This window comes from Opisthocomus hoazin, chromosome 27 (assembly GCF_030867145.1).
Source record: "Opisthocomus hoazin isolate bOpiHoa1 chromosome 27, bOpiHoa1.hap1, whole genome shotgun sequence".
NCBI classification, from domain to species: Eukaryota; Metazoa; Chordata; class Aves; order Opisthocomiformes; family Opisthocomidae; genus Opisthocomus; species Opisthocomus hoazin.
The window spans coordinates 9795919-9817164 of record NC_134440.1 but is presented as its reverse complement, the minus strand read 5'-3'; the positions used below and the strand labels follow the sequence as shown (position 1 = coordinate 9817164).

The 21246-nt window shown below is 62.7% G+C and overlaps 3 protein-coding genes across 5 annotated transcripts; 1 reads left to right on the top strand and 2 right to left on the bottom strand.

Annotated features, from left to right (window-relative positions):
• Positions 1–805: 805 nt before the first annotated feature.
• Positions 806–3390, bottom strand: DOHH (deoxyhypusine hydroxylase). The gene is made up of 5 exons (XM_075444124.1): positions 3267–3390; positions 2670–2997; positions 2365–2441; positions 1912–2149; positions 806–1273 (listed from the first exon to the last, which is right to left on the bottom strand). The coding sequence occupies exons 2-5, from the start codon at positions 2962–2964 to the stop codon at positions 957–959; spliced, it is 927 nt and encodes a 308-aa protein (XP_075300239.1). The 5' UTR covers positions 2965–2997; positions 3267–3390; the 3' UTR covers positions 806–956.
• A 1691-nt stretch (positions 3391–5081) lies between these two features.
• Positions 5082–8584, bottom strand: LOC142364602 (uncharacterized). The gene is made up of 2 exons (XM_075444436.1): positions 8369–8584; positions 5082–6413 (listed from the first exon to the last, which is right to left on the bottom strand). Exons 1-2 carry the CDS (start codon positions 8462–8464, stop codon positions 5295–5297), a joined length of 1215 nt encoding a protein of 404 aa, XP_075300551.1. The 5' UTR covers positions 8465–8584; the 3' UTR covers positions 5082–5294.
• A 375-nt stretch (positions 8585–8959) lies between these two features.
• FZR1 (fizzy and cell division cycle 20 related 1) lies at positions 8960–21246 on the top strand. 3 transcript variants are annotated; one of them, XM_075443966.1, is made up of 14 exons: positions 8960–9066; positions 13058–13203; positions 14286–14411; positions 14617–14680; positions 15054–15181; positions 15638–15720; positions 16142–16325; positions 16525–16590; positions 17057–17159; positions 17815–17999; positions 18883–19116; positions 19198–19302; positions 20140–20232; positions 21055–21246. In XM_075443966.1, the coding sequence occupies exons 2-14, from the start codon at positions 13135–13137 to the stop codon at positions 21094–21096; spliced, it is 1482 nt and encodes a 493-aa protein (XP_075300081.1). In that variant the 5' UTR covers positions 8960–9066; positions 13058–13134; the 3' UTR covers positions 21097–21246. The 3 variants fall into 3 exon arrangements, with proteins under 3 accessions (XP_075300081.1, XP_075300082.1, XP_075300083.1); XM_075443967.1 differs by having other exon boundaries at positions 8968–9066; positions 13061–13203; XM_075443968.1 differs by lacking the exon at positions 8960–9066 and adding an exon at positions 9582–10208.

The window sequence follows — 21246 nt, the reverse complement described above, 5'->3', positions numbered from 1 at the left end:
GGGGACCCCACCCCGTGCTCTCTCCTCCCACCACGGCTGGACTCGATGATCTTAAAGATCTTTTCCAAGCTGACCAACTGCTCTGATTCCCTTCCAGCAGGCAGGGGCTCCCCACTGGGCCCCGACCCCACGGCGCTGGGGGCACCCCGCACCCGGGCGAGGGCTAAATCGGAGCCCCCCCCCCCCAGCACCCTGTTCCCTGCCAGCCCCAAGCCCACGCTGGGCTGCCGGGGGTTTGGGTGCTGGGTGCTGGCAGCAGACACTGGCCTCAGCCCTCCCCAGCCTGGTTAAGCGCGGGGGGACGTCCGGGCAGGCTCTGCCTCCCCCCGCCAGCCCTAACGGCAGCGCCGTTCCCCGCAGAAAGCGCAGCCAAACCTTCCCAACTTCGCCACGAAACAACCCCCATCCCAGGGCACGGGCTGCCACGAGCGGGGCCCCGGCCTGCCCCGACACGAGAGGCCAAACCCACAGCGGCTCCTCGCTGCGGAGGCCAGCGGGGACCCGGCTCGGCACCAGCACCCAGGGCAATTTCGAGGCACCGCGCCGCTGCAGCCGACGCGAGGAAGCAGCCCGCGGCCCCCAGCGATGCGCAGGCAGGGAACGTGGAGCCGCTCCACACCGAGCTGCCTTGGCGGCAGCAGCCCCAGGCCCTGCGGAGCCCCGACAGGCTCCGACGCGCCGAGCGGAGCCCACCCGCTCCGAGCCCCGAGCCAGGCTGCGGGCGAGCAGCGCCGATCCTGGCAGGGAAAAAGGGGCAGATCCCGGAAAGGGGGGAGCGGGAGGACAAGTAGGAGCTCAGCCTGGATTTGGAGGGAGAAGGCAGCTGTAATTGTGCCAGAGAGCAAATCCAGTTCCTCCTCCGCCTCCGCCGTGGCGAGGCACGGCTCCACGCCACGAAAGCGTGGCTGGAGGGGGTGGGAGGCGGCGCGCCCAGCCCGTGCCCCCCCCGGCAGGGCTCAGGCAGGGGCCTGCAGCTTGCAGAGCCCGTCGGCGTACTGGAACTGGGCGCCGCGCTCGTACTCATACATGTCCAGGGCCACCTCGCAGCTCTCCCGCACCACCCGCTCCTCGTCGCGGGCGAAGGCGCGCAGGGTCTCCAGGCAGGAGGGGTGGGCGATGGAGCCCAGGGCCTCGGCGCACTCGTGACGCACCATGGGGCTCTCGGTGCGGCTCCGCAGCGCGGCCGTCAGCTGCGGCACGCAGGCCTCATCCTGCATCTGGCCCAGCACGTAGCCGATCTCGTGGCGGAGGAGCGCACTGCCGGCGCGCAGCCCTGCGGGGAGGAGGCGAGAGTGAGCCCAACGCCGGGGGCAGCGAGGGGCAGGCTGGCCTGGGGGTCAGAGCCGCTCCAGACCCATGGCGGGGGCTTTCGGGGAAGGGGACAAGCCACCCGCGGGAAGGGCTGTCCCACCCTGCTCCCCGAGCCCGCGCGCTGCGGCAGCGGCACCCGCCTTCCCGGCAGAGCTGCCGGCACCCTCGCCTGCCCCGGGAGCTGGCGCTGCCACGGGCTCGGGGCGGACTGGCAGCACAGCCACCGCCTCCAGCCCCGCGGTGCTGCGGGACCGAACGGCTCGCAGGCCCCCGCACGCCTCGTCTCCCGGTGCCGGCACGCCCTCGGCTCAGCCGGGATGGCTGGAGAGCCGCGTCCGCTTCCTCGGGCCAGGGATCGCATCCAGATGGGTCCCGGGCCACGCTCTGCCCCTTCCCCACTCAGGACACCCACGCCCCTCTGCAGAGCTATCCCAAACCACGGGACAAGGTCGGCAGCCTCCGATTTTCCAGGACAGGGGAGCCAGGAGATACCAGCAGACGCCAGGCCAGGCTGGCTGGTTGCAAGCCAACGTTGCAGAGGGCTTGACAAGCGCAGACCCCCAGCGAGGAGACGGCGGGCAGCCCCACGCCGGCCCTTACCGTCCGCCAGCGCCAGCACGGCGTCGCGGCCCCCCAGGTTTCGCAGGGCAAACATGGCCCTGTAGCGGTCGAACAGCGTGCGGGACTCGTCCAGGAGGGTCTCGCGGAGCTTGGCAACGTCCGTCTCCTCGGCCGGCGGGGCGGGGTCGATGGAGTGGTAGGGGCTGGCGCCCGGCTCGTCCCTGTGCTCCTGCAGCCACTCCAGCCTCCTCACTGCCAGCTGGCACGTCTCTGCCACCTGCGGGGACGGGGACACAGCCCGGGCTGCGCGATGGCATCCTACAGCACTGGGCAGGCGCCCAAGGCTGCCCGACAGCAGCTGGGCACCCGCACGCAGCGAGACGCCCCTCACCGTGTCCCCGTCCGCGGCCGGGGCTGCCCAGGAGAGCCCCACCGCACCCCCAGGACCCGCAGCACCGCGCCCCAGGGGACCCGACCCCCCCAGGGCCTCACCTCCACCACGGGATCCTCGCAATGCCGCTTGAGGACGTCCAGCACCTCAAGGCTCCCGATCGCACCCAGCGCTTCACCTGAGGGAAGGACACGGCAGGGTGCGATCGAGCTGTCTACGCGAGGAGGACCCTGCCGCGCCCTCCGGCCAAGCCTCGCCCCGACTGCGACAGCCGCGCCACGCACCGTGGCAGGGTGCGAAGGCTCGGCCAGCCGCTGCGGCCCAGGGACAGGACGCGGTGGTCACACGCCCCAGGGGTTTCCCAGCCGCGACAGCCACACCGGGCCAGGCCCCACCACTGCCGTACCGGCCTCGTGCCTGACCATGGGCTCCTGGCCGGCATCCTGCAGCACGCGTGTCAGCAGCGGGACGGCGACCGCGGCCCGCATCTGGCCCAGGCAGTAGGCCAGCTCGTGCTTCAGCAGCGCGGAGCCGTCCTCAAAGGCCCGAGCGATCCAGGCCACGGCCGCGTCGCCGCCGAGGTTGCGCAGCGTGAAGAGGGCCCGGAAGCGGGCGGGCAGGGGCTGGGCCGCGTCCACCAACGTCCGCCCGACGGCGGCCACCTCCTCCTCTGTCACCATGGCGGCGTGGCCCGGTCCCATGCAGGCTCCGGCGGGGCTCGCTCGGTCAAGCTCCTGCGCAGGGGGAGGCGGGCGGGGGGGTCAGGGGGGTCGGGGGCCGCACCGCGGGGGAGAACGGGGCGCCCGGAGCCGTGGGCCGAGCACAGCCGCACCCCGCGGCCGGGCTTCAGCCCACGGGAAGCGTCCGGAGCCGGCGTGAGCGGAGCCCCGGGACCCACCCGGACCCCCGGGGCCCACCCGGCGCCCCCGCGCCAGCCGAAGCCGCCGGGCAGGGCCGGGCCGGGGGGCAGCGGGGAAGGCCCCGGCCCGGGGCCTGCACTCACCGCCCGCCGCCATGCTGCTCGCTCACGTGACCGCGCCGCCGGCTCCTCCCATGCGCTTCCGGGTGGGGGCTCCCCGAGCCCGCTCACGTGGCGGGTGCCGCCCTTCCCCCCTGCACCCGCCGAGTGGGAGCGGCCGGGGGCGGGGCCAGCGCGGCGCATGCGCGATGGCGGCGGAGCGCCTGCTGATGGCGCCCCCCTGCGGCCCCGGGGTGGCTCCGGGCAGCGCGGGGCGGCGGGGCCGGGGCCGCCGGGAGTCCCTGCCCGGCCCCGGGGCGAACCTGGCTGCTGGGCCCCCGGCTCAGCTGGCCGCAGGGACCCGGGGAGGACGGACCCCCGCGGCGGACCCCTCCAGGGGGAGGGGGGGTGTCACCGGACCGTGGGGCGCTCGGCCCGCTCACAGAATCCCAGCATGGCCGGGGTCGGCAGGGCCCTTTGGGGTCCCCCAGTGCCACCCCCTGCCCAAGCAGGGTCACCCAGAGCAGCTGCACAGCACCGCGTCCAGGCGGGGCTGGAATATCCCCAGAGAAGGAGACTCCACAGCCTCCCTGGGCAGCCTGGGCCAGGGCTCCGGCACCCTCAGAGGGAAGAAGTTCTTCCTCGGGTTCAGCTGGAGCTTCCTCTGCTCCAGTTTGTGCCCGTTGCCCCTTGTCCTGTCGCTGGGCACCACTGAACAGAGTCTGGCCCCGTCCTCCTGACCCCCACCCTGCAGATATTTAGAGGCATTTCTAAGGTCCCCTCTCAGCCTTCTCTTCTCCAGGCTGAACAAGCCCAGCTCCCTCAGCCTCTCCTCGCAGGAGAGATGCTCCAGTCCCCTCCTCATCCTCGCAGCCCTGCGCTGGACTCTCTCCAGTAGCTCCTCATCTTTCTTGAACTGGGGAGCCCAGCACTGGACACAGCACTGCAGATGGGGCCTCCCCAGGGCAGAGCAGAGGGGAAGGAGACCCTCCCTCGCCCTGCTGCCCACACTCCTCCTCATGCACCCCAGGATCCCCTTGGCCTTCTTGGCACCCAGGGCACGCTGCTGGCTCACGGTCACCCTGTCGTCCCCCAGCACTCCCAGTCCCTCTCCGCAGAGCTGCTCCCAGCAGCTCAGCCCCAAGCCTGTACTGGTGCCTGGGGTTGTTCCTCCCCAGGTGCAGGACCCTGCCCTTGCCCTGGTTGAATCTCATCAGGTTCCTCTCTGCCCAACTCTCCAGCCTGTCCAGGTCACGCTGGATGGCAGCACAGCCTGCCCGTGTGTCTACCACACCTCCCAGTTTGGTGTCATCAGCAAACGTGCTGAGGGTGCACTCTAACTCTTCATCCTGGTCACTGATGAAGAAGCTGAACAAGACTGGGCCCAGTACTGACCCCTGGGCACACCACTGGTTACCGGCCTCCAACCAGACTCAGCGCCGCTGATGCCAACCCTCTGGGCTCTGCCCTTCAGCCAGTTCTCAACCCACCTCACCGACCACTCATCCAGCCCACGCTGCCTGAGCTTCCCTAGGAGGATGTGATGGCAGACTGTGTCCAAAGCCTTGCTGAAGTCGGGGTAGACAACATCCATGGCTCTCCCCTCAGCTACCCAGCCGCAGGGTCCCCGCGGGTCCCGGCTGGGCCTCCCCCCTCCCTCCCCAGCCCGGTCACGTCACTGGTTCTGCACCCGCCAAGGGGCTTCGCCACCTCTCTTCCAGCCCCCCCCCCCCCCCAGTTCTGGCCCGGCGGAGGGGCCTCGGGCAGGGGCGCACTCCCCAGAAAGGGACCCCCGGCCCCCTCGGCCAGCGCTGACCCCCGCGTCGCTCACCCCACACCACCAGACCGCTCAGAGCCGGGCAGAGAGCACGGGCACAGAATACATTGCGCTGCCTCCAACCACCGCCGCCAAACCAGCGCGACGCGGCCGCCCCCTCCCCGCCCCGGGAGCCGCCATCGCAGGGGTCCAGTCCTTCGCCCAACGGCCCGGCGCCGCTGACCCAACGCTTGCCGGAGTCCGCGGGCCGTCCTCGAGCCAAGGGCGTGCAGCGCTGCGTCTCCACACCGGCCCCGTCAGCCCTCCCCGCAGCTCTCGAAGTACTGGCACATCAGCTCGCGCACCTGCTCGGCCCGGCCGTCCTCCATGGCGGCGGGCGCGGGCTGGCAGGGCTTGGGCAGCTCGGTGGGCTCGGCGCCCTCCAGCCACTCCTCGTTGAAGGGGTCGTCGTGGGCTTCGCAGACGTTGTGCAGGATGCAGCAGGCGAGGACGAGGGTGGGCAGCAGCTCCAGGCTGCAGTCGTCGCACTTGAGGAGGATCTGCCAGCGCGCCTTCAGGCGCAGGAACGCGTTCTCGATCACGCTGTGCGCCCGCTTCAGGCGGTAGTTGAACTGCAGCTGCCGCTGGCTGAGCTGCTGGTCCTCCTGGTAGGGCTTGAGGATCCAGTCTTGCAAGGGGTAGGTGGCATCGCCCAGCAGCACGTACTTCTGCGCCTTCCCCATGAAGTGCTTGGGAGGGTTGGGGCAGAGCCGGCCCTCCTTGGCCAGCACCCACAGGCTGGAGCTCTCCAGGACCGCGCTGTTCTCCATGCTGCCGGGGAAGGCGGTGCAGACGTCCCAGAACTGGCCCAGGCCGTCCACGGTGGCCTGCGTCAGGACGGAGTGCCAGCCCTGGCCGTTGCAGTAGTCGGCACTGAGGCGCAGGGGCGGGTGGATGGCGATGTGCAGGCTGTCCAGGGCGCCGATGCAGTGCGGGAAGCCCCAGCGCGTGCGGAAGATGCGCACCATGTTCTCCAGCTCCTTCTCGCTGGGCGCCCGGAGGTAGAGGGGCTTCAGCAGCAAGACGATGGCGTAGCTCACCTCCCGGACGCACGTCTGCACCGTGGAGGGCCCCACGCCCACGAGCGGGCTCAGAGTCTGGTACTCCACGTTGGTGGCCAAGTGCCACAGGGCCACGGCCACCCTCTTCTCCAGGGGCAGGGTGGGGTGGAAGTGGGCGCTGTGCGGAGCCAGCCCGGGCCGCAGCCGGTTGCAGACGTAGAAGAAGGTCTCCTTGGACATCCGGAACTTCTCCAGCCAGTCCCGGGGCCCGAACTCCTTCAGCACGACGCGCTCCCACCAGTCCGCGCTCCTGAGGCTGGGCCAGGCGCGGGGGTAGAAGTAGCAGCTGGTTCTCCTGCGGCGCGCGACCAGGAGCTGCAGCACGGCGGAGAGACAAGAGCAGCATGAGACAGCGCTCCCCCAGCCCCCGCCCCGCGCTTCGCGGGGACCCCCTGCCCCGAAGACCCTCTGGCTCCAGCGACCGCCTCAGGGCAGGGAGGACGTCCCGACGGGCACTACCGCCCGGTCAAACATTCCTGGTCCTGGGAAACCCCGCTGCAACCCCACCAGGCGACCGCTGTGTGTGCTTGTCAGGGACTCGGACACCGCTCCCCGCAGCACCCTCCCGGAGAAACGGGCTGCCCACGGCTGGGCACTGGGGTGCCCTTCGCTGGGTAAAGAACCGGCCGGATGGCCGAGCCCAGGGAGCGGTGGTGAACGGAGCTAAATCCGGCTGGCGGCCGTCACGAGCGGTGTTCCCCAGGGCTCAGTGTTGGGGCCAGTCGTGTTTAACATCTTTATCAATGAACTGGATGAGGGGATCGAGTGCTCCCTCGGTCAGTCTGCAGATGGCACCAAGGTGGGCAGCAGGGTCGATCTGCTCGAGGGTGGGAAGGCTCTGCAGAGGGATCTGCGCAGGCTGGATCGATGGGCCGAGGCCAACTGTGTGAGGTTCAACAAGGCCGAGTGCTGGGTCCTGCACCTGGGTCACCACAACCCCATGCAACGCTCCAGCCTTGGGGCAGAGAGGCCGGAGAGCTGCCCGGCGGAAAAGGCCCTGGGGGTGCTGGTCGAGAGCCGGCTGCCCATGAGCCAGCAGTGTGCCCGGGTGGCCAAGAAGGCCAGCGGCATCCTGGCTTGGATCAGGAATGGTGTGGCCAGCAGGACCAGGGCAGCGATCCTGCCCCTGTGCTGGGCACTGGTGAGGCCACACCTCGGGTCCTGTGCTCAGCTTTGGGCCCCTCACCACAAGCAGGACATGGAGGGGCTGGAGCGTGTCCAGAGCAGGGCAGCGAGGCTGGGGAGGGGGCTGGAGAACCAGTCTGATGGGGAGCAGCTGAGGGAGCTGGGGCTGCTCAGGCTGGAGAAGAGGAGGCTGAGGGGAGACCTTCTCGCTCTCTGCAGCTCCCTGCCAGGAGGGGGGAGTGAGGGGGGCTGGGGTCTTCTCCCAGGTAACCGGCGACAGGACGAGAGGCAATGGCCTCAAGGTGCAGCAGGGGAGGTTTAGATGGGATATCAGGAACAATTTCTTTCCTGCAAGAGTGGTCAGGCGTTGGCCCAGGCTGCCCAGGGCAGTGGGGGAGTCCCCATCCCTGGAGGGGTTCAAACACCGCGTGGACGTGGCACTTGGGGACATGGTTCAGCAGGCCTGGGGGTGCTGGGGTGACGGCTGGACTGGATGGTCTCAGAGGTCCTTTCCCACCGTAGCGATCGTGCGATGCTGCGAGTGTGGCCCAGAACAGAGCCCCGGGGCTGCAGCTGAGGAGCCTTTCGTAAAAAGTCCCCTTCCGGGGTGGCCACTTGGGATGATTTTTTAACGAGTGAGCTGCGGGGTGGGCGTGATCGGCAGGGGGAGCGGGCACGACGCCCCGGCCCCTCCAGTTCATTTGTCAGTAAATTCTAAATACCATCTTTAAGCTGAAAAGAGGCTTTTTGTGCCGCCCCCGGCCACTGCCCAGGGACACGGCCTCCCCACGCTCTCCCCTGACAGCCTGTCCTTGCTGCCGCGTGTCCCCAGGCCCTCTGTGTCCCCTCCCCCGTGTGTCCCCCCCCTTGTGTCCCCCCCTTTGATGTCACCCCCCAACCCTCTGTATCCCCTGTCCTTTGGATCTGCGTTCGTGTCCCATATCCTTCGTGTCCCCCGTGTCCTTTGTGCCCCCATCCTTCCCGCCCCTGCGGTTCGTGTCTGCCCCGCCCCCCCATGTGTCCCTGCGAGCTGTGCCCCCCCTCCACCCCCTCCCCATTTGGGTGCGCCCCCCCCCCCCCGTGTCCTTCGTGCCCCACGTCCCGCCTGCTTTGCGTCCTCCCCGCCCCCGCCCGCCCCCGGTCACCGTCATCAGCCGCTTCTGCCGCTGGCTGTAGTAGTGCTGGAGCCAGGCTCGCCGCTGCGGCCCGTCCCAGGCCCCACCGCCGCCGGTGCCAGCCATGGCCGCCGCCCGCCCGCCCGCCGCCGCGCCAGCGCGCACAGCAGCACCAGCAGCCGCTCCCGCATTTTCAAACCGGGAGCCGGGGCCGCCCCGGAAGCGATCGGCAGCGGCGGGGTCACGGCGGGGTCACGGCAGGGTCACGGCGGGGTCACGGCGGGGGCGCGGTGGGGTCACGACGGCGCCGGGGGCGGGGCCGGGGCGGGACGGGATGGGCCGGGCCCGCCGCTCCCGGCCGACGCCCGCGCGTTCGAGCCCCGGGGCGGGGGGGCGCGGGGGCTACGCGGGGACCGGCGCGTTGCAGCCGGGGCGCGCCGGGAGGGGCTGCGGGGAGCGCGGCCGCCATGTCCCGTGTCCCCCTCCCCTCCCCCGGAAGGCCCTCAGCGCCGTGACGTCAGCGCGCTGAGGGGCGGTGTCAGGCTCCGCCCCACCCACCCGGGGCGGGCCGCGGCCGTTGCCATGGCGCCGCGCGCCGCCGCTTCTGTGTTGATTCGAACGGGGGGCGGGGCCAGCGGGCAGGGGCGGCCGCCATATTGCGGAGCGGTGGGGCCGGCGGAGAGTGACAGGCGGAGGCGGAGCGGGGCCGGGCCGCGCCGGGCGGGCAGGTAGGGCGGGCGGCGGGGCCGCGCCGGTGCTGCGGGGCGGGCTGCGGTGGGCCGCGGCCCCTTCCCCCGGGGCTGCGGGGCCCCCGGTGCGGCGGGGCCTGCGCGGCCGGTGCCCAGGCCTCTGCCGGGCCGGGCGGGGCCCGGTCGCTACCGGCTGCCTTGGGGTCGCGGCGCTGCGCGGTGTCCGCGCTGGGGCCGGCGGGGCGGGGGCCGCGGGTGGGCCTGTGCCGCCGCTCCCCCGCCCCGGCCGGCCCTGCCGGCCGCCGCCCTGCGCCTGGGCCCCGGGACCGGCCGTAGCGGCTGCGAGCCCCGTCCGGCGGTGCCGCCCCCGCCCCCGGGGCTGCAGCAGTGCCTGGCCTGGTGACCGAACCGGGCAGGGGAGCGGCGGGGAGGGCTTCCGGGCGGCGCGGGGAGCTTCCCGGGGTCGCTGGTGTGCGGGCCCCGGGCTGGGGGTCGCCGTTCCCCCCCGTGGCTCTGGGGCCCGAGGGGCTCCAAGCCGCCGGGCCCGCCGTCGGGGGTGACGCACCGCGACGGCCCCCGGCACCGGCGATCGGCGGCTTTGCGGGGCTGCGGGGCTCAGGAGCCCGCCCCGGGCATCCCGCGCTGGCTCTGCCGGGGGGCCGTGGAGGGGTCTGCCAGGTCGCGGGAGCCTCTGCCCCCGGGGTCGCAGCCCTCCTTGCGTGGGTGATGCTTTTGTCCTTGACTCGCGGCGCTCTCGGCGGCCCCGCGCTCGCTCTCCTGCGAAGTGCTGACCCTTACCGAGTTAGCCTGCTGGTTTGTGCCGAAGGTTCTTCACGCGCTGCCGGCAACACCATCTCGCGTTAAAGACCGATATTTATTTTATTATTATTATTTTTAACACAGTAGCAGAATTTTCTGGGGCTGTTGGCTGAAGCTGCTGCGTTCTCTAAATTCCATGACTTGCTTTTGTGCGTTGACCAGAGGTACGGCTGCACCTTCAGTAGCTTCAGTGTTACGGTGAAGCAGGCTTTCGAGTTGCCGGGCCTTTCCGGTAAAGCTCCGTGGACGAGGCTGGTGGTGAATTTTTCATCTTGGCTTTTAGTGCGCTGACTTCAGATAAGGCTTCCGAGAAAGCAGACCTTTTATCTGAGCTGGCGCTCTGAGCTGTTTGGAGATGTAAGGTAATCAGACAACCGTATTCCGTGAATTTTTGTATTCTGTAAAGGGAAACGAGATGTTAGTAAAGTTGGTAGCTCTGTGAAAAACTGTCGTGCTCAGACAGAGCATATGAATTCCCACAAGAGCCAAGCAAAAAAAACAAAATCCCTGAAGGTTCTGTACAAGGTTACAAAATGCACACAGCAGCCTTCCTCCTGTGCCTCCTCTGCTCCTGGGTGAGTCCCCGTGGTTTGAGAGGCAGCCTCTGCCTGGTTGGATTTCTCGGCGAGTTTTGAAGTTGGGGCAGCAGATGTAGGCCGTGTCGGCTCTGTCAGTTCCGGCCGTGGCCAACCTGAGCAGAGCAGCAGCCGGGCAATCCCTGGCCCGTTTTGCTTCCAGAAATCGTTTGTGTGCTCCTTAACACTGGAAGGTGGTTGGGTGGGTAAGTGTTGAACGTGAGAGGTGCTGCTGAAAGTGAGAGACTCGGAGAATACCAAAGGCAGGAGAACTCTTAAAGGTAACAAAGGAATATATTTGCAAATTTAGACAGGGCCAAAGGGGCAGAGGATGACTTGGCAATTCAAATACAATTCATGTCATGGTGGTGCTTTATTCTGAAGCATCTGAAGCCTGAGAAGAGGCTGTTTGGGGCTGATTGGTATTACTGCCATGTTCTGCCTACGCAGTCTCTGCTGCTATTCGCTCTGTGTGCGCTGTATTTCTCATTAGAAGTTGTAGTCGAAATTTGTACAGACAGGAACTCAAATGAAAAGCTTTAAAAGCGAATGTGTTTCATATCCAGAATTAAAAATGTCACGGTGCGGTGTAACTGGATCTGGATCGCTCACGAATACTGCGCTGAGCCGTGCTGGGAGGACGCTTCCAACGCGTGGTGTTTCCCAGCTGAGCACGCTCCTCGCGTGGGGTCTGCAAGCTGATCTCCCTTATCCGTGGTGGTGAAACAACCGGGGGAATGAAAAAAAGAAGGGGGGGCATTGTACTGAAGTGCTCATTTTGAGAGCTCCTGTTAACCTCAAAGGCAGATTTGGAAGATCATGGGTAGGTGAGGGTAGTGGAGTAACCGACAAAATGAGGGAGAGCGTTTGACACGGGATGCACTTACTATTTTATTTTAACCTCCTTCGATAATAACCTTACAGGCTTGCCTGACTTTTCACTCGCAGTAAGGCCAGCTCTGAGTCTTCACTTCATTTGGTGGAAGCTGATTACTCTTCAGTTTGGTAGCGTTCTCCAGTGTTGCCTCCGAAAGAACATATTGGAGAAATGTATGAAATGAAAAAAGCAAAAGGCTTGGGGGAGGAGGTGGCGGAGGTGAGCAGGTATACTCGGAGACAGCTTGGCACTCGCTGTTTCAGGGGAGCTCCTGCGGAAGTGCTGCCATGCTTAATGGCGAGGACGAGCAGGCCTCTGCGTTTCGGCGTTTGTCAGAAGTCCAAGGCTCAGTACTAACAAACGGCTTGGATGAAAGGAGAGTGGCTCTGCTGGCTGGTGCGTCACGGTAGCCCAGAGCTGGTGTGCTTTCTGCAGAATACTGTAATACTTCATCTCATCCGGCTGGATGACAGCGTGTGCTGCTGTGCCCCTCTGCGCCTGGTGCCTTGCCTCCCGTGTTTGATGATAAACCCTGGGTGTTCTTGGTGAACCTCTTCCCAGGGAACCTCACCGGCGGCGGAGGACGCTGCCGGCGCTCCGGGGCAGGGCCATCGCGTGGCGGTGCAGCGTGTCCCTGGACAGCCTTCGCCCCGCACAGCCGCTCCCGTGCAGCTGCCTCCCGATGCTGCCGCGAGTTTGTGTCTCGGGGCAGCTCCCGGGTTTGTGTAGCTGGGACTCCGGCCAGGGGCCGTAAAGGTTTGTACAATAACAGCAGATGAAAATCCCTCTGTGCTCTGCACAGCGTCCAGAGGCCTGTGTGCTGTGGGGATCTTTGGCTGTGGCGGGTGTGTGTCAGAGCGCACCTTTCCCTCTGGAGATGTTTGTCGTGGGTGAAGGAGCACCTTGGCACGTCTCTTCTGGCGTCGGCGTCGTCGTGTCCGTGTGAGCTGAGGGCAAAGCCCGAGGCGGGGGGGTGTGAGCTGGAGATGGGCTGGGCCCTAACGCTGCTGGTCTGCGCCCTCCAGAGCCCAGAGAAGGGCTGGGACTACCTATCCTCGCAGGAGTGTTAGCTGATTTTTTTTTCTTTTAATCGATGCACGCTGTCATTCAGCCAGCCACATCTGGGCTCTGAAGCAGCCCTGTCCTAGAGCGTATGCTTGCAAGATGCTGGACATTGCTTGCAGCCTGTGTAGCCGTCAGTGAGCTAGCGTTGTGCTGGCCAGGAGGAATACCTGGGGCAGCGTGGGCATCGGGCGCTGGCTGCTGGCCCGGGGCCTGCCTGGTCCGTAGCTGCCCGCGTTCCTGCAGCGCGTGGCCTGGACGTCTGCAGTACCTCCAGCACGGCGAAGGGTGTCCCAGCCAGCCCCAGCGCAGCGGTGCGCGCTGCTGTCCGCGTGGCTCTGGCTGCGGTGGGGCGGGCTGGTGCTGTCTGGTTTGTCCATGCCGGAGTGCGGACAGCTTGCCAGGCTGTGCTGCTGCCGTGCGTGACAGCCGGCGGGTTTCCAGTGCCGCAGTCTCGGCTCCGGCTGAGGTCCCGCCAGACACGAGTCGCCGGTCGCCTGCTCACGTGACTCAGCAGCCAAGGGAAATAATACAGAAAACCACTTTGATCAGCAGCCCTGCGCTGGGCTGTGTCACGCAAGTTTGGCACCAGTGCTCTGGGTAGGAAAAGTGGTGACAGGCTGACACGATTCTGAAGGGCTGCTTCTGTACGAGGGGGTGCGACGTTTTGGTGTTTTCCTTCCCCTCTCTGTTGCAGCAGACTGATTACTGGCTGGACTTGGTGAACATAAATTCCTGAGCCTGCCGAAGTCCCCAGCCCCTCTGCTTTCCGCCATGGACCAGGATTACGAGAGACGTCTCCTGCGCCAAATCAACATACAGCATGAAAACACAATGCCTGGTGTAAGTACGACGGGCTGTGCTAAATGGGCTTAGTCTGACTATTCAGTGGCTGTCTGTCTTGCCTCTGACTGTTTTCACTTGAGCTTTTGAAAGATGTGTGACCTCTCTGACGCGAAGCGTAGTCTCTTGTTGGGCTGTGAGCAGGTGTGAGCCCCTGAGCTGTTCTAGGAATAACCCAACGACTTGACTTCAGCGAAGCGTTTGAATGTATAAACTCAGTTCACGTCGCAAAAAGGAGTTAAGATATTTTTATGTAGCTCAGTGATGCCTCTTTACTGAATAACCTCAGTAAGTACATGGGGAACATCAAACACTGGGGGCTAACAAACAAACAGACCAACTGTGGGGCTTGACAAGACAGAGCCAGTCCAATGGAGGCCCCCAGGATGGTCAGGGGGCTGGCGCAGGACGATGCCGAGACTGTGTTGCTCAGCCTGGAGAAGCTGAGGCTCAGGAGGGATCAGGTGGTAGCTTTCAACTGCGTGGTGGGTGGTATGGACAAAATAGGGTCTGACTCTCCTCAGAGGTACACAGTGGAAGGATTAGAGGCAACAGACACAAGCTGCAGCAGGGGGAATTCCAGTTAGGTACTGGGAGAAGGTGTTCGCACTGAGGGCGTCCAAACACTGCAGCAGGGAGCTTGTGGGGTCGGTGTCCTCGGAGACGCTGAAAACTCAATTGGGTGCCGCTGTGGCCTTCAGTGTAGCTGTGAAATTAGCCCTGTTCAGAGCTGGCGTCCCTTCTGACATAAATTATTGTATGAAAAAGAATGTGACTGCAGTTGCGGCATCTGCTGCTCACCCTGCAAGCAGTCTGCCCCGCTCCAGCCTGCCACGTGTTTCCCTCGACAACGTCAGCTGGAGAAGGAGCGGAGGGAAAGAGGATGTTTAATTGCTGCTTCTGACAGAAGTTCCCCTGACAGGGGGACTCTAACATGCTTACTGGTTCTGTGACGGGGACAAACTAATGCTTGGCTCTTCTACTTGGGCATATTGAGCTTTGACAAGGCCTCGCTGATGTTTTTCAGACCCCTGCTGTAATCCACACTTATTCTTGTGTGTGTCTCCTCTTCTTTAATTCAGGTAGCAGAGATGAGAAGAACCCTGACACCTTCCAATTCTCCGATGTCTTCTCCTAGTAAGCACGGTGACAGATTCATTCCCTCAAGAGCTGGGGCCAACTGGAGCATCAACTTCCACAGAATAAATGTAGGTTTAGCTCCTGCAGCTCAGTCTCGCAGCTAAGGAAATGGTGCATATTATTTTGCCTGCGTAATTGCTCTGCTTGTCTTCTGCTGCCCCAGAAGAGTTCCTCTGAACGCATTGCCCCTGTGGTCTAGGAGACTTCTTTGTTTGTTAGTTCACCGTATATCCTGAGGTTTCTGTGTGGTGATAGCGCCTGTCTCCCTTTCAGGAAAATGAAAAATCACCAAGTCAAAACAGAAAAGCAAAGGATGCGACATCGGACAATGGCAAAGGTGAGACCTCCTTTCTACCACTTGCACTGCGCCTGGAGCTTTTATTTCCTTCGTGCTTATGCAAAAACTCGTGCTGGTGTGTTAGGAAATGCCCCCATCACGAGGGTGAATACCGGGTCACCTCAGTGGGCTGCTGACGAGGCCTGGGAAGCGAGAGGCTATTTGTATCCCTTGATTTATTGTACCGTAGAAGCACTTTCCTGGTGGGGTGAAAGAGGGGAAGCTTGCTGCTCATGTTGATTCCAAACTGGGGCCCCAGGCTTATGAAGAGGCCCTGGGAACGTGCGAGCCAGGCAGATGTCGTCCTGCCACTCCCTGCAGAGCTGCCTGCTGCTTCCGAGTCCTGTGCCTAAGCGCTCGTTTGGGTTCACAGATGGCCTTGCTTACTCTGCCTTGCTGAAGAACGAGCTCTTAGGAGCAGGGATCGAGAAGGTGCAAGACCCGCAGACAGAAGACAGGAGGCTGCAGCCGTCCAACCCGGAGAAGAAGTCTCTCTTCACTGTGAGTCGGTTACGTTGCGTTAAAACCAGTGGAGGCTGCACGTGTGCGTCGCAGGAACACAGCACACGGCTCTGCCACGCTGCTGGTGCAAGGGAGGTAGTGTTGTGGCTTGACCAAGATAAGCTGCTGGTAACAAAATTTGGTGGCCTGTAAAGAGAGCAGAAGTCTCTGCAGCAAGCTGCGTGCTTCCTGTTTCTGTACTGGCGGGGAAGCCGAGCTGGAACCAGGCTTTTCTGGACAGTGATAAGCGACCACATCGAGCTTTTGGACTTGAGTGGAGGTCAGGATTTTGCTGTGTGGTTCCAGAGCACCTGGGAGAGGGAGCGATTGAAAAGTCTGGAAAATCTGACTGTGGGTGTTGGAGTTAGCTAGGCACTGGGCACCAGCGCGCGTTGGAGGGATGCTCTGGAGTCTGGGCGTGCTGGCGTTCTTACCAGGTGTGTTTTCTTCGTGCAGTATTCACTGAGCACAAAGCGCTCCAGTCCAGATGATGGTAACGAGGTCTCGCCGTACTCCCTGTCTCCTGTCAGCAACAAAAGGTATCACTGATTCTCCACAGGCTGCGAGAAGGGACGGGCTGGGGCAGAGGATTCAGTGAGGCTCTCTGGGGCTTCTTGCTAAGGCACCCAAAATTGCTGTCTGAATTGCTGTTGGAAACGTGGGGAGATGGTGAGCAGGGACCGTCAAGGTCTAAGAACTTCTGCCGGCGCCCAGCCTGCCCAGATACTGAACGTGCCTCGGTCAGCTGTCAGCGCTCGGTTTACCTGTTTGCTCCCCAGCTCCTTTACAGGAGCAGAACGTAATTCCTTCCAGTCGTACCAGCTGGAAGGAATTTTTCGGCCTCTGTCTGTGCATTCCTACAGAAACACAAGTGCGCTTTAAAGAGCGGCTACATCTGCACCCACCATCGGCAGCGGGGTAAGGTCCTGTAGCGGTTTGTGCATCTGTTTTTGTAAACAGTCAGAAGCTGCTAAGATCACCTCGAAAACCAACTCGGAAGATCTCAAAGATTCCTTTCAAAGTGCTGGATGCCCCAGAGCTGCAGGACGACTTCTACCTGAACCTGGTGGACTGGTCCTCTCTTAACGTCCTCAGTGTTGGCCTTGGGACTTGTGTTTACCTGTGGAGCGCTTGTACTAGCCAGGTCAGTGTCTGGAGAGTGGAGTCGCCCTTGCCGTAGTTCTTTTCCAGCCATAGCATCTTTCAGAGCTATGGAACGCGCTGTCTGAGGGATTCAGCGCTTGTAATGCTCTGTCCCAAACTAGGTCCTGGTCTGTGAGACAGCGGAGAGCGTAGTGTGGCAATAACAAGTGTTTCTTGTTCCCTTCTGTCCCGCTTTCAAGGTAACCAGACTGTGTGATCTCTCCGTGGAAGGAGATTCTGTGACATCCGTGGGCTGGTCGGAACGGGTCAGTATAACGCTGGCAGTGGTGGCAGCTCACACCCTCGTAGCGTAGACACTGCCGTCGTAGCCGTGTAGCTCTTCCTCACAGCTTTGAACTTGGGGTATTGTCCTGTATTTCCCCAAACTCCCTGTATGCGTCGCAAATCAAATGCGTCTTCCTGTCTGCACCGTTTTCCTCTGCTAAATGAGAGGGGACCGAGAGCAGCCTCCTGTATCTCGAGGTTCTCGAGGCATCTGCTGAGAGCCGTGGGAGGGAGAAAGAGCCGGCTCACTTCTCTTGACAATAAAAAGTTACAGTAAATATATTCCAGCCAGGCTCCTTGGCCCTCTCGGTAGGGAAAAGATGGAAGAACTCTGGATGCTTTCCATCGTGTGGGATTTATCTCAAGTCTTCTCCTCAGCTCCTAGCTTTTGGTTTACGTCTGTCTGTACTTACTGGCTTTACTGACCATGGTTTGCTGTTTGTCCAGGGGAACTTGGTAGCCGTGGGCACGCACAAGGGCTTTGTACAGATCTGGGATGCGGCTGCTGGGAAAAAGCTCTCAATGCTCGAGGGGCACACAGCCCGAGTCGGTAAGGAGGCGGGAGGCCGAGGTTTCGCAGGTTTCCTTTCTTCATGACTGAACTTTTTCCTTGAAGCAAGGGATCTGTGTGAAATAGCAGAACTCGGAAGGTGCCAGGATTGAGATTTATCCCCTGCTATGTCTCGAGCCGTCTTCAAAGCGTTATCGTCGAGTAATTGTGGAGCTCTGATCTCGGGTGTGGTGGTGGTTGAGTGTTGCAGCAGGTGTTTCCTCCATGTCTGAGGCATTTTAGGTTTGGTTGCAACATCTTGTGTCACTGCCACTGGCTTCCGGTTTCAGCCCTGCCGGCAGGCTGCTTGACACTGAGATTTCCAGTTCCCTTCTTCTGCCGGGACTGGTTTTGTTGCTCCGCAGCGATCTGAACGCTGGAGTGAGATTTGGGAAGTCAGGGCACCCTCCGAGTTTTCCTTCTGTGCTGTACTGCACTGTGAAATGGGATTAGTGATACCTTCAGTAAGCTTGTGCAGGCTAATCTGTCTTTGCACGCTGTGCTAGGACTTCAGACAGTGGATAGAAGGCAGGTCCATAAGCACAGATGTTTTTTGAATTATTTTTTTAAATCCTTGGCAGCTGTGGTGGCTGGGTGCTGCCTGCCCGCTCCCAGGCCTCCCGCAGCACACCCTGACGCTCTGCCCGCGTTGCAGGTGCCTTGGCGTGGAACGCGGACCAGCTGTCTTCTGGGAGCCGGGACAGGATGATCCTGCAGCGGGACATCCGCACCCCCCCCCTGCAGTCCGAGCGGCGGCTCCAGGGCCACAGGCAGGAGGTCTGCGGGCTCAAGTGGTCTACGGACCACCAGCTCCTGGCCTCTGGAGGAAATGATAATAAGGTATGGTCCTGCCAAGGAGTCCACGGGGCTCAGTGTCGCTAGGTCTTCACCAAGAATTGTCAGACCCCCTCTCTTTAGGGATATTTGGCCCTCCGAAAGGGGCTTTTGTTTCGGTCGTTGGACTGCGTCCAAACATAAATCATGCGAAGCTTCTACTCGGTCTCCTCTCCCTAATAAAATTAAAAAGGCAAATTTAATTTTGCTCCTGCACTTGGCTAATTAAATCTATAGCTTGACTCAGGGGTTTGAGTTCAACAAAGCTGCTGCTAAGCTGTGCTTCCTGATTTTGTTTAGGTAGCCTGTGGTCAGGTTTGTTGCAGTGGTGTTTATGTATGCAGAAGGAAACGGAGTTTAGAGCTATAGAGGTTCTGACACCTGGAACGCAGGCGTGGAGTTGGCTGAGCGCCGTACGGAAGCAGCAGCTGTTGTGGAGAAGCAGTGCTGGGAGCCCCTGGGAGCAGGCTGCAAGGTGGTGAATGTGCCCGGTGTCCGTGTGACAGTGTGGCTGTGCGGAGTTCCTCCTGCTCAGAATAACTTCTGAGGAACTCGAGCCCGTTTCTAAACGTGCTCTGGAGTAATGCAGCTGTCGGGGCAAGAGAAGGGTTTGAGTTCATGTTCAGTGACGCTCTGTCTTTGGCTCCGTCAGCCTGAGGACCGTTCGCTGCCTTGTGGCCCCGCAGCCGAACGGCTCTGGGCAGGGCGTGGGGGGCGGCGTCAGGGTGGGCCTGGCTGCAGGGTGGGGATGCGTGTGCTGGGGCAGAGCTGTGGGAAATCACTTTGGTGCCCACCTGCCCTCCTCCGTCCCAGCGCAGCGTCGTGGCTTGTGGGTGTTGCAGACACGCGACAGCAGTGCAGGTTCCATCACGTCTCTCCTCTCTGCCAGCTCCTTGTCTGGAATCACTGCAGCCTGAGTCCTGTCCAACAGTACACAGAGCATCTTGCAGCAGTAAAAGCTATCGCCTGGTCTCCGCACCAGCACGGACTGCTCGCCTCCGGCGGTGGGACAGCCGACCGCTGCATACGCTTCTGGAACACGCTCACCGGGCAGCCTCTGCAGTGCATCGACACCGGGTCGCAAGTGTGCAACCTGGCCTGGTCGAAACACGCCAACGAGCTCGTGAGTTCCTCGCGGTGCGGTGCGGCCGCTGCGCCGTCGGCTGTCAGGAAGCGTGACGCGAATTTTCCTCTCCCCTTCCAGGTGAGTACCCACGGATACTCGCAGAACCAGATCCTCGTCTGGAAATACCCCTCGCTAACTCAAGTGGCAAAGCTAACGGGGCACTCGTACCGAGTCTTGTATCTGGTAAGCGACGGCCGTGTCTCTGCAGGCTTCTGTAGCTGCGTGTCGGCTGCGCGCGTGCGGGGTGAGGCCGAAGCCGCAGTGCCGGTGGCGCCGGAGCTGCCGGCAGCCGGGCTGGAGCTACGAATGCTGCCCTGCAAGCGAAGGAAAACGCCTGTATCTGGTTTCCTTGCCTGCAAGGGATGCTTTGGTTTGCTGCTATGGAAACGTGAGGCTTTCTTAGCGAAGAGCAAAGCCTGCCAAAACTCTGCTGAGGAAGCACAGGCGTCTCTCCTCCTTCCCTGGAGACTTGTACACGTTTTCGCTGGGGACTGCCAGCAGGCGAAGGGTTTGAGGCTTTCAGTCCTCCTCGTTCATCATTACAGTACTTGGTGCAGTTAATCCACGCTGACCCTGTGCCTGCTTTGTCGCTGGTACGTGGGGCTTTCGGCGGAGTCGTGACAGAGGTGATAAATGTGCAGCTTCGGTTTTGTGGGCTGGATTCCGGTGCAGGTGACTGCCAGAGCTGGCGCATGCAGTCGTGTCACACTTCCTGCCCTCACACCTCTTTATCATCCGGGGAGGAACAGCCTTAATTACAGCTGCCTTGGATTCTGAACACCAGAATCCTTTTTATGAGAATTTCACCCCTGTGTTCCATGGCTGCCTAAGTAAGATGCGAGTGCTCAAATTGGCACCTACGGAGACTGAGCGAGGCAGAGGAAAGCAGAGGTAGTTCTGTGGTTTCTCACCGCTAGCCAGGTAGGAAGGAGAGTTAAATCTCTCTCGTATTCCAGTGAAGGTTTGTTTTCAACCTCAAAAATGTAACAGCTGCTAAAGGTTGCTCTCTCTTGGCCGTAGGCAATGTCCCCTGATGGGGAGGCCATCGTTACAGGAGCTGGAGATGAGACCTTGCGCTTCTGGAACGTCTTCAGTAAAACTCGCTCGACGAAGGTAAGGGTGCGTGCGGGGGTGGCTGCGGCTGTGTCCTGCAGCAGGCTCGGCCCGGGGGCGAGTTCGGGCCAAGTCTGCGCTGCTCTGCTGCCTTGGCTCTGGTCCCTTCACCACACGCTGCGGGTCGAGGGCTGGATGCGGTGCAGGGTTGTACTTTGCTGAGACATGAAGAGATCTGTAGTCATCAGGTGAAAGAAAAGCCTGCCCCTGTGTGCTCAAGGCAGTGCGACGGAACGGCCTTCTCCTGGCTGCTCGAGGGCTGCTGAGCGTAGCAGCGTTTCGGGGAGCCCATCCTGCGCCCACCCTCCTCCCTGCAAGGGTGCTGCTGGGAGCTGACCCGCTCCGAGAGCGTTGTCCCCTGGCTCCCTGTGAAACGGCCTCAGATGGGGGCTTGGGTGGGAGTGGGATCGTGGGTGCTGCTGCTGACAGCTCGCCGTCACCGAGAGCGGGTGGTGCCAGCTGCGCCGAGAGCTGGGCTGGGTGTCTGGCGGAGGTGGCAGGGAGATCCTGGAGTGAGCTGTGGGGAGCGGGTGCTGCTCGCTGCCGGCGTCCCCGGTCTCTGGCAGCTCTGGGGTACAGCTCCCCACGAGGCCGGGGGAACGGCACACTTGCCTGCCGTGCTCCTTGTTACCGCCTGGAAAAAGCCCGTGGGAATACTGATGGTGTTGGGCTTTGAACGGTGAGCTCGGGTCGTGCCCAGAGCTGGAGGTACCTCACCGGATCGGCAGCTGGTTTATTAAAAAACCAAACCCCGAAGCAGGTGGCGTGACGCCGCAGCGCAGCTATGGAGTGCTCAGCCCCTGCTTTGCCTTTTCCTGGCAGGAGTCTGTATCCGTCCTCAACCTCTTCACCAGGATACGATAAAGCCCGCGTGTGGTGAGCCGGGAGCCCAGCGCCGGCGGTGCCGCGATCAGCCCACTACCTTGGTGTGCATGGAACCCCGAGGAGCCGCCGGGAGGGAGGGCCCGGAGGTCGGACCCAGCAGATGCTAATTAAATATGTGCTTGTGAACCA